The sequence below is a fragment of the Geospiza fortis genome, unplaced genomic scaffold (assembly GCF_000277835.1).
Source record: "Geospiza fortis unplaced genomic scaffold, GeoFor_1.0 scaffold10, whole genome shotgun sequence".
Classification (NCBI taxonomy): Eukaryota; Metazoa; Chordata; class Aves; order Passeriformes; family Thraupidae; genus Geospiza; species Geospiza fortis.
The window spans coordinates 4,812,953-4,824,169 of record NW_005054326.1 but is presented as its reverse complement, the minus strand read 5'-3'; the positions used below and the strand labels follow the sequence as shown (position 1 = coordinate 4,824,169).

General features: G+C 37.8%; 1 protein-coding gene across 8 annotated transcripts in view; it reads left to right on the top strand.

Annotated features, from left to right (window-relative positions):
- MYBPC1 (myosin binding protein C1) overlaps positions 1–7,252 on the top strand; it is a 71,412-nt gene extending 64,160 nt beyond the window's left edge. For 5 of the 8 annotated variants that reach the window (XM_031057028.1, XM_031057034.1, XM_031057031.1 and 2 more), the window contains 4 exons: positions 546–732; positions 3,021–3,079; positions 4,534–4,540; positions 6,527–7,252. In XM_031057028.1, coding sequence (XP_030912888.1) covers positions 546–732; positions 3,021–3,079; positions 4,534–4,540; positions 6,527–6,627 — 354 coding nt within the window. In that variant the 3' untranslated portion in view covers positions 6,628–7,252. Of the gene's footprint in view, positions 1–545; positions 733–3,020; positions 3,080–4,533; positions 4,574–6,526 lie in introns of all 8 variants that reach the window. The other 3 variants (XM_031057035.1, XM_031057030.1, XM_031057032.1) reach the window with 2 other exon arrangements.
- Positions 7,253–11,217: the final 3,965 nt, after the last annotated feature.

Below are 11,217 nucleotides of genomic sequence, written 5' to 3'. Positions count from 1 at the left end.
ATGTTGTTTCTCAGACCCACTGCACGATGTGTCTTGCACTTTCTTTTGAATTGTGCCTTTTTGAGTTCTTTTGTCTGGTGTGAGAAACTGGACTGGCCTAGTAAAATGAGAAATCCAGTGTGCTGTTCACCCTTCACCTTCACAGTCTCTGACTGTGCAAATTACTGTGGAAAAATAATGTTTTTCCTATTGACTTAGAGTAATTGGATGTCAAAAGCTAATCATCAGATGTTTGCTATCATTACACAGTTCTTGTATTGGTAACAGGCTTGCACTTATGACTTTAATTAGGTGATAAGAGCTGCACTGAAAAAAAGTGCTAAAAACTCGATGATGCAGCCAATGCTTATCTTTAAGATTTACAGTTTCCTTTCTATCACTACTTCATCTATTTTTTATCATTTCTTGATTACTCAGCTTTAACTGAACACCACAAAATAAGAGATAAAATATTTCAGTTCACAGCTTTGTGCATTTGGGCTTTCTTTTTTCTTGTTGTTGTTTGGTTGGTTGGTTGTTGTTGTCGTTGTTTTTCCTTACCACAGCCCAAAATAACGTGGATGAAAAACAAAGTGCTGATAATGAATGACCCAAGGTACAGGATGTTCAGCAACCAAGGTGTGTGTACCTTGGAGATCCGCAAGCCCAGCCCCTATGATGGAGGCACCTACACCTGCCGGGCTGTCAACGAGCTGGGAGAGGCAGAGGTGGACTGCAAACTGGAAGTGAGAGGTAAGGGCTACAAAACATTGCAAGAACCCTCTCTGCCTGAGAACTGTCTACAGAGCTGAAAGGATGCAAGGCCAGGGCAGAAAGGAGTTCAGCTTTCCTGGATTAAATCAACAGCTCTGTTAGGACAAAATAATACTGATTGTTTTCTTTTGTTCTGTTTCCATTAATGGAGAATTTTTGTGAATTTCAGGTAGTTTAGAATTGACTGGGATACCATGGATGGCAACAGGACTTGGATAGGATGACTAATGAATAATCTCAGGACAATATTTTTCAGAAAATTACTTCCTAGGAAAAGATAGGGTCATATTTAGCTGGACTAATTCCTACCAAAGGCTTAGTTTCAACTGTGGAATAAACTGTTTCTCAAAAAATTATTCTGAGGTTATAAGTAATGACAGCTGCCTACCGACAGCTGATAGGAAGTGTCTAACTCAGGAATTCAGAGGTTATTTAGGTGACATCATTATGGCTTTAATTACATTACTGCCATCATGCTAGTCTATAATGAAAACCACATTTAATATTTTTACGGATTGCACTGTGTTTATTTTGCATCTCAGTTTCCATTTTCTGTATTTTCTGATGTATCTTGTCCCACAGCTCAGATTTGCCAGCAAGCAGACATTTCAATAAATGTTTAGTCTATGTTAAGTTGAACATTTAAATAATATAATGAAAATAAGAATAATGCATTTCTTAGTTTTTATTTTTTATTTTTAAGATACTGTCTTTAAAAGGTGATGTCCTCATCCTGGAAGTAAGATTGCTTTTTTTAATCACAAGCAAACTTTCTACTTCACAGCATAACAGAAGACCTCAACACCTGAGAAAGTTACTTTTCTATTTTTTTACATTGAAAAGCCAAGTTATGTCGCGAGTGAGCACAGCAGCTGAAGCTTAGCAAACCAGGATAGGCTCAGCATCTGCTCTAGGCAAATACAGCAAATTACTCTTAAACAGCCAGAGTACAAAGACATCATTACACCTTATTTCTCTCTTCTATTGACTTACGTGTTAATTTATGATCCTCTTAAGTTTCCCAGCCTGTTTGTTCATTTAGGGAGCTCCCCAGAGGACTGCTCACCATGCTGATGCAGAGCAGAGACCTGCGGATTTCTGACTCACTGGAAATGAATTGCAGTGTGTGTTTGTGTGTGTTTGTTTTCATATGTACAGCTTTAAACCAGTTCAGCTTTATTCCAGCAAGTAAGACTACCAGTCTGGATTTGTAAGATGATGAGATAGAACTGAATGTTGTCTGAATAAGATTAACAGGCTCAAGGTTCTGCTGCCTATCTGGTGAACCTACAAGCTACAGTGCTGTTAATACAGATAGTAGGTTTGACTTACTAGTAAGTCCTGCTAGAGAGATCTATTCCATGCAAGAGTAATTATTGTAGCAAGCATATTTCCTTATGCTGGCTAGAATTACTTTTAGCCATCCATCTCTGACATATTGGAGAACTTAAATTTACCATGCCTACATAAATGCTCAGCCCCAAAAGTATCTGAACGGCCTAGTATTTCAGTGTGCGTAATATTGGAATATTCTGGCTATGAATATTATCATTATGTTACAATTTTCTACATTTTAGCCATTTTCTTACACTATTGTAGGTATAAAATTAACCCCTCTAGTTCTTGCTAAATGTAATGCTCATTTCCTGAAAATGTTTTAGTGATACATATAAGCACAATTAAAATAATAAAAACTTATTCTGTCCTCACAGGAAGTTTTTCATGTACTGATGTTAATTCAGACATACAATCTTTTCTTCTTTGGTTTTAAGTTTTGCTGAGTGAATTTAAAGATGGAAGTTGCATGACCTACTCAGTACAATTACACATTTAGTGACTTTTTTTGTAAATGTGTTTGTGTAAAAAGTCATAGTAATAGATGACTCTCTCATCTATATTGAAAGATAATAACATATACAGAACCTCATTACAAAAAATACTGTATATATCTTTTGAGTTTGTTGAAGTAGATCCCTAAATTTGGCTCTAAATCTCCCATTACAAGCGCTAAAAAGCTGATTCCTTATCAGCTTCACAGAGGTCGATGAAAAGAATTAGATAAGGTGCTGTGCTTCTTTTATCATGGAAAAAACAGCTTTGGAGAACCTTTATGTTAGAAGTGAAATAAAGGTTGGTGATCACTCTAATAATAGGTTGGTGATAGCAAAGTTGCTGTATAAAATATTTTATTTTTAAAAGGTGTTAAGATCAACTGGGAAAAATTTCAAATGCGAATAAATACCACTATAAATATTCTAATTCTGCAGTGATCTATCATGGAGTAATTAACCCAGGAGACCCACTCAGCTTGGCGGGGGATAATCAGGTTTACAATGCGCGTACTCCTCTGGACATTCCATTTCATTCCCACCCTCTCTTTCCACATGCAAATGCCTTTTCTGCATGCTAAGTGTGTATTTCTTTGCTTTTTTAGATTCAACTAGCTAGAGTCTCATGGCATACATTGTCTATGTCACATGAGCAAAGAAGGCCAAATTAATCAAGACAATATCCAACCATGGGTATTTAATATCAGAATTACTAAGGTTGTAGACATAGTTCATAAAAGTACATGTATCTATAAATAATTTATTTAGTGACTGTGAATATATTTGACCACAACACTTAGATCTTTCCAGGACAAAGAAATATGCATTTCAAATAAACCAGCTCTCAATTAGTTTGTAGAATTACTGAAAGACCAGAAGTATCATAAAGTCATTTGCTGCACTTTTAAAAGGCATTCTCGACAGCACATTACTCTTTGATAACAAATTAGTGCTCAGAATGATAATCTGTTAAGTTCATGCCTGAACTTAAACCTACCAATTTTAAGGATGAAATCTTGATTCAATTACTTACAAGCAGAAAATTTTACTTCATTTACTTCATTTCTTCTAGAGCTTATTTTGCATTCAAGTTCATTGGGGTTCAGAAAATTTGACTCTTTCTGTAGAAATGTCTCTTTCCTTGCACTCTTGCCCAGATTCAAAATATTAACAGTGCTGTTTTAAAATGACAGTGATGCCCAGAAACTGGTCTGCAATGTATTATGCATCCAGACTTATGATTTCAGTCCTAAAACACGTTAGGAGGTCAGACTGGATAATGCTTCCACAGCTTTCAAACTACTGGGGTATTTTTCTTAAAAGGCTACAATAGGTAAAAAGTTCAGTATTTTTATAGACATACACATAGATAAATGCATATATATATGGGTGTTTTATAGAGTAAGAATGTTTAATTAAAGGTAAGGGCTCCTACAGAGTAAATAGCATGCTTTAGTAATGTAAATATAGATATATGACAAAGTACATACTATAGTGCACAGGTATGTAATTAGTCTGTACTTGATTATTTTGCCTTACAGAGTTTCAACATACATATATATATGCCTCAGTGTTATGTGTGTGCCTTTTTTTTCCCCTGGTGGAAAATACTATATATATATATATATATGTATGTGTTAGCTTCATTGAAGCTACTTTTGGAAACTTTTATCATAAATATAATTTGGTTCCAATCTATACTTGAGACTAATTAGAGGTTTTTATAGTTACTTGTACCTATTAATCTAGCTTTTACATATTAATGATAATTTTGAAGTGGAACTGGATCCCTACCTTTTACTCTTCATGTGCTTCTATTCCCACATATTTTACATGACTAAGGATTAAATTATCACTTTGACATAATTGTAATAATAATTTCACTCAACATTTTCTCTCCACTTTTGTGTTTGCAATTAAATTGTTACTTCTCTTTCTCTCTCTCCCTTAGTTACACAGTAAGGATTTTTGAATGTATATTGTCATCTAAGGTAAGCTTTCATATGGTTCTTGCATATGAAGCTTATGTCTGTTTATACGTCATACAATGTCTGCCTAGTATGGCATGATTTTCATTATGTCACTTAATGAAAATGTTAAATAAGTGAGTTAATTAAATAAGTTAATAAGTTAAATGTTACATAAGTTAGCAGCATGTTGGTTTTAAGGCATACAAATTCAGATTTTAGTAATTGCTTGTTATGGTAATTCTTAGTAGTACATCCCATACCTTCTAATGGTGCATGTTTCAATGGAATTTAACAGTGCATGACTTAGAATGATTAATTACTATGAATAAAATGCAAGTAATAAAAACAGCATTGTGTATTTACAGCAAGTTACTTTTTATAGGAATATGCCTCTACATAAACAAAATATTTATTTCAGCGTTAACTTCTTTTAAAAATGAATGATTCGTAGCTCGACTTGCACTCCATGAGCTGAAAGAATGCCAAAAAGCTGAAAGAATGCCAAAAAGCATGCTTTTTTCTTTTTTTTTTTCTTTTGGTCTGTATTGTGCATCTACCTAAGGTTGGGGGCGAACACTTCTGCCACAATGATGACATTAAATGAGACAGCACAGTCTCATAATCACTAGTAACTAATAGCATTTTAATTGAATAATCCTTGTCTTAATAAGGGCTATAAGTTCTTAAAAATCTGTACTCAGCATAAATGTTGTATGTAAGTATCAGCTCAATTGCACTTAGCTGAAGCATTCAGAGAGTGTTATCTTCACCCTGGCAATGTACTTTTGCTTTAAAGCTTTTGGTGTGCTCCAGAAAAAGCTCAGAAGGTAAGTGCAGCTGTCAGTGGGTGGTTTGCAACTTGCAGAACACAATATTCATGCAGATTTGCAAAGAGAATAGTAATGGTATATAGCTTTCTTAAAGCAATTTACACTCTGTTTCTGGAGAAAGGGCAGATTCTAAAGTTTTTAGCAAAATATTTATCTTTCTCCCACTGTTTCTTCCAAACATCATCTGGTTTCAATGAAACTAACAGAAATACTGGTGTTTCATTTCCATGGCTTTTATATCAGTGGCATGGGGCATCCACAACCACTATGGGCAACATGTGCCAGGGTCCCAGCACTTTCACAGTGAAGAATGTCTTTGTATCTAATCCACACCCACCCTTTTCCAGTCTGAAGCCACCACTCTGTATCCTACCACAACAGGCCCTGGTAAAAAGGCCCTGTTCAGCTCTCTTGTGAGTTCCCTTCAGGTACTGGAAGGTGCTCTGAGGTCTCCCTGAAGCCTTCCCTGCCCCGGGCTGAATAGCCCCAACAAAAAGTGAAACTTTTAAGTGAATTTAAAAGTGAATCCAGAATGATTCCTCAGACTTCCCCAGCAGATGAAAATTTCAGCTTTCATCATCTCTCTCTCTGCAAACTATGTCTGAAATCCTGGCTTTTAAAATATGATTCTTTCATGCATGTCATCCCACTTGTCTTTTTCAAGCAACATGGTAAATATTTTGCTAAATACCTAGAAACCATTTTAAGACCCAAAAACTAGAAGAAATTTAATATCTCTGCATGTTTTCCACAACTCATCCTGGTCAGTGTTTCCTACACTGTTCCCCCTGCACTGACTTCCATCTCTGACCATACTCCACCCAGCGCGATGGAAAGCCAGGAGAGTTATTTGAAGTGAAGCTCATCATAAACTATTGCATGTGGTGAGATAAATGACTGAATATAGAATACCCTAAAAATGAAATTCACCCTGTACAAGAGGACAGGAAAAGTCTATATAGTACCAATTAAATAATGGGTAGATGTCACACTGGACTTTTGAGCAGGGCTGAATTTTACAACTCAAAGTATGTAACAGGGACTGACTAAAACTTGTCACTTATGCCAGAGAATAAAGGTGCAAAGCTGTTGCTCCAGGGATGGACCTTCACCCTGAAGATTTTCCTGTTTTCCTTGTTTGTAGGTGGGCTTTCATTCTTCAAGCTATTAATGGATGGAGTGCCTCCGCACATCATTGACTCGTATATGCGTGAAGTGCAGGCAGACAAAACTGAAGGGAAGTGAGAGTCCGTCCACAGTGCTTCCTCCCACTGCACTGGAAGCTGGTAGCAGAATAACAACATTGTAGTTCCTGCAACGACAGAAAAACATGTGTGGTGGGGGATTTTATGACTTTTTTTTCCCCCTTAATTGTCCTTTTGTTTTCCCTACCTGCTCTTACTGAAAAGAAAGAATTACGCATGGATTGCTTTGAGGTTGAAATGAAATGAACTGAAGACAACACACGTTTTGTAATGTTCGGCTTTATTTTCTGTTTGATATCGTGTTCTGGTTTTTAATGAGGAAAGAGGGGAAGCTGTGTAACAAGCACAAGGAGGCAGTCAGTCTGTTCTCAGCAGTACAAAGCATATCTTTCTCAGACTGGAAGTACATGGATTAGCCAGTAGATGTGCAATAAGATCCTTGGAATACATACCTCTGACAATGCATCTTATTCACACGAGAATTATTTAACAGAATATGGTTTTACTATAATGTAACTAATGCATATGTAATTAATGATCATTTAAGCTGAACATATCTTCCTATAGAAGTTTTGATTTCCTAAATCTGACCCATCGGTCTCTCAACTTAAATGAAATTGTTTTATTTAATGTACAATAAACATGAAGTGTTTAAGATCTATTAAGTTCTTGTTGACTTTTTTTTGGTCTCATTTTACCACATTTCTTGTTTTATTTCCACTTACAATAAAGCAGGAACTTGTGCTCTCACCACGTGGAGTGGAAAGCAGTATCAGCAGTCACCTAACCCAGTGGGCTTACATCTTAAGATACACAACACAGAATGTGAGTGGAGATAAATGCTACTGATACATGCAACTTTTCATCTGTGCATTTTTCAATATTTTAAATGTGATAAATGCCAGCAATGACAGCTTTCACCATTCTGGATCTACTCCCTTCCCCCAGTAATTCACGGAGCTCTTGTAGCCATCACAACAGAAAAGGGACTCAGACATAGCACTGGTGAGTTCACTGTGCATGGTAAAAGTGCCTGAGATAAGGTAGAATAGCTACATTTCTTCTCTACCGCCAGCATCATTAACCTCCAAATTCTTTAGGAGAGGGGCTGGTTGTCCCTGAGTCTCCAGCAAAGCCTGAAACATGAGAGACACAAGGTCACACATATTTTTTTCCAGGTTGTCAGTTCCCTATTGCCCTGACATTTATTTACCAATTCTCACTCTGGCTGTACAAACAGGGCAGGTTATGTGCTCACTGGCTAATGACTAATCTCCAATTAGGGTTTATAAAGATAAAGGCCTACTTAGACCAGTAGTACACCACAAGATGTTTGATGTCGGCGCATTTTCAAACATTCAGCAGTCAATAATTAAGCAACAATAAAAAAAAGTGTTACTCTGAACTGCCACACCTGAAGTAGTGTTTTTACAGCTGTGCTCCCACTTCTTTTGCTCTGGGGATCTGAGTGCATTTTCTCACATTGTTCTGTAAATCACAGATAGATAGATAGATTATTTTTTTCTCTCTTCTTTTCATCTTAGTGATTTCTTCTGTAGTGCTATCTGTGCAGGGAAGCAATTCTGCATTCCCAATGATCCTGGACATCCCTCCACACCCACCTGCATTTCACCCTGCTCCTGCCAAAATCAGTCCTCTCCTACACATTCATTCACACCTATATGTGAAAAAAAGCAACACATTTACTAGGAAAAGAATTTCACACAGGATTAATAATTTCTGTTTATTCTGTATCTCATCAGTGAATTGAGACTCCCTCCATCTATTTTGAAGCACAGAAAGCTGCAGGAGAAGGTCAGTTTGATTAAATGCCATAGAGATTTAAGCGCATGGCTTTCATTTAAAGTAATATCAGTCTGTTATAGCCAGCACCAAAAACTACAGTTGTGAGTTTCTGCTTGTCAGTAAGCCTAAAAATGAAGCACACAGCCACCTGCACTTTGTATGCATAACGTTTACAGCTTCAAGGTTACGTTTATCTGCCTCCTCAGTCTTAATATCCCACACATAAAAACCTGGAAGCCCAGCATAACCTCAGCTTCTGCGGGCTCTCTGTGGATGGAATTAGCCTCTCTAATTTCTCCCAGATGCCAGCGTTGTTAAACAACAAGCTGACCTAAGCTCCTTTTCCCTGTGTGAACAGTAAGCGTTGTACTCGGCTGCCCTCAATTCCTCCCCCCTGCACCACCACGGGCTGGGGATGAGAGGAGGGGGCATTAACCTGCTCTAAATCCAGACTACACCGAGCAGCCACCACTCTGGATTAAGAGTTAACTGAATTTCAGAGAAATTATTGGATGGTGTGGGACAGGGCAGGGATTTCCAGTGATTTAAAACAGGCTGCAGAACCTTATCGGGAGAATAACAGGAGGTGAAGTTTTGGTTTATGACAATTTGCCCTATGGGATTCTCCAGGAATGATGTTTGGTGGATGTAATAGTGACTAAACCCAAAGAGTTAGGAAAATGCTAATGAAATCTGCAATTAGTACCAGCTTAGGAAAATAAAGAGGTACCAAAGACAGCAACTACAGGAGAAGCAACTTAGAGGAAATGGAAGCAACAGAATATCATGCTGTAGAAGATGTGACATAATGCTCCAAAGAAATTTCTCCAAAGCTACAGGGATTTCCAGGTAATTAGCAAACCTGAAAGAGATCAGAGGGCAGCAAATACACGTAAACACACATAGATAGACACACGAAGATGAATCAAAGTTAATCTAAAATATTTTAGTTTATTTTTAATGAAGGCAGAATAAAATATCTGGTCTTCTCTTGGCTTATATTTGCTTTCTTTGCCTATGGAAGGTTATTTGGTATATAAATGTAGAAATACAGCTCCATTCTCAAATTGGTATATGTGAATCTTGATATGGGCACTGCAGTTACCCATTTGCATTCAAAGAGCACAGCTACTGCTAGAACACTTTTCCCTTACTGAAAAAAATCTCACAAATATAAAGGAGAGGAAGAAAAAAGAGACAAGCAATCTTTAAAAGATTATTTAAATTAGGATATACTGTTAATAAGGTCTTTATGGAGAGTCAGAAAATTTTTAAAGCATTCCTTTTAAAAGAAATATTTTAAACTTCCTGAACTTCCTTTTAGGGGGAAAAGTGTAATATTGGTACCTTTTACAGAGCATTGTGAAGCGACTCTTACTTTATGAAAGTCTTTTGTTGCATTTTGAGATTCTGGAGCAAAAGGCATTCTATTTTAAGCACAGTGTCCTTACTGTCACTTGACTTTCATGTCCTGCTTTCCTGACTGACAGGTAAAGCTGCTGCTTTGGAAGCAAAACTGTATCTTGAATGCTGAGAAAGCACTAGAACACTAAACACACTGGACTTAAAATTCTGTGTTCTCTTATTCTATGCTTTGTTGATGAATACTTTTGAAATTAAAACAGTTCCCCAAGCCCAGAGATAAATTCAGTAGGGAATCTGCTTCTTCCTCTAATGTGGCACTTGCTTTTTATGCCAATTACTTTCCCTTCCACTTCTTTCCCCAGTTTCTCTTTTCCTCCAGCTATCCAAAGAGCAATCTCTCCATAAATACCAGCTCTGTCATGCTCATTGACCACAGTGATGCACAGGATATTAAACGAAACAGAGCTTTACCTTCTTCCAAATGTAGTGATTCCACTACAATCAGTGGACTGGGGATCTGACTGGTTGTGAATCTGTCAGATTTCCCTTTTGCCATTCTCCAGTTGCCTGTAACTGAACCTTTCTTTACTATGTTATATGTAAATCCAGACTACATATTCTCCTTTACTAACAATTCCTATCCCCTCTGCTTTGGCCTCTAAAGACAGTTACTGCACCATACTGGTTTTAGTGGTCTGTAAATTAAATCAGCTGATAAATGACGTAGCACTTGGAATGCCCTTAGCACATGGTGGGATTTGGAAACCACCACTTAACATGTGCCAAGCATTCCTGACTCTTGTAATAGAGAAACCTACTCAAACAGATTATAACTTTATCAGTTGAAGTGAATCAGCTCCCTTTGAATAACAGGAAGCACCTCTGTCCAGGAAACTGCAGTGTCTGGACAGAAAGCTGCACCCTCTGGCTCACAGCGGACTAACTAAAAAAACAGAATTTCCAATACTAAGAAGATGTCATTGCACGTTGTATTTTTCACTTTCTACTTCAGCTACACAGCTTTTCCTTGGCCTCACCCAGAAACCACACACCTTCCTGGAGATTCAGGGATGCATCTACAATCCTTCACATGACCAACTCAAATAATTTGATGTGCCACAATTTCTCAAAAGGCACATTTGTTTGGAAGCACCCTCTCTAAGCAAGTCAAGGATGTGAAGTAAGCCCTGTGTAACACCGTGTGCAGTTGCTCCGTAACATGTTAACACCAGAACTCCCCAGGCAATGGGGAGGGATCCTTGCGTGATGCCGTGGGGCCACCGTTCCTGCTGGCACTGTCCTGCTGGCAGCAGGGAGGTCACTTGCTGCTCAAACCCTGCCTTTATGCTTTGCTCCGGCAAAAATCCTTCTGGCCACCTGCTGCGTGCAGCCCCGCTGTGGCCACTACCTGCGTGATGAAACTTGTGGAAGGGAAGTAAGCCGAAATCACGGGTGGGAG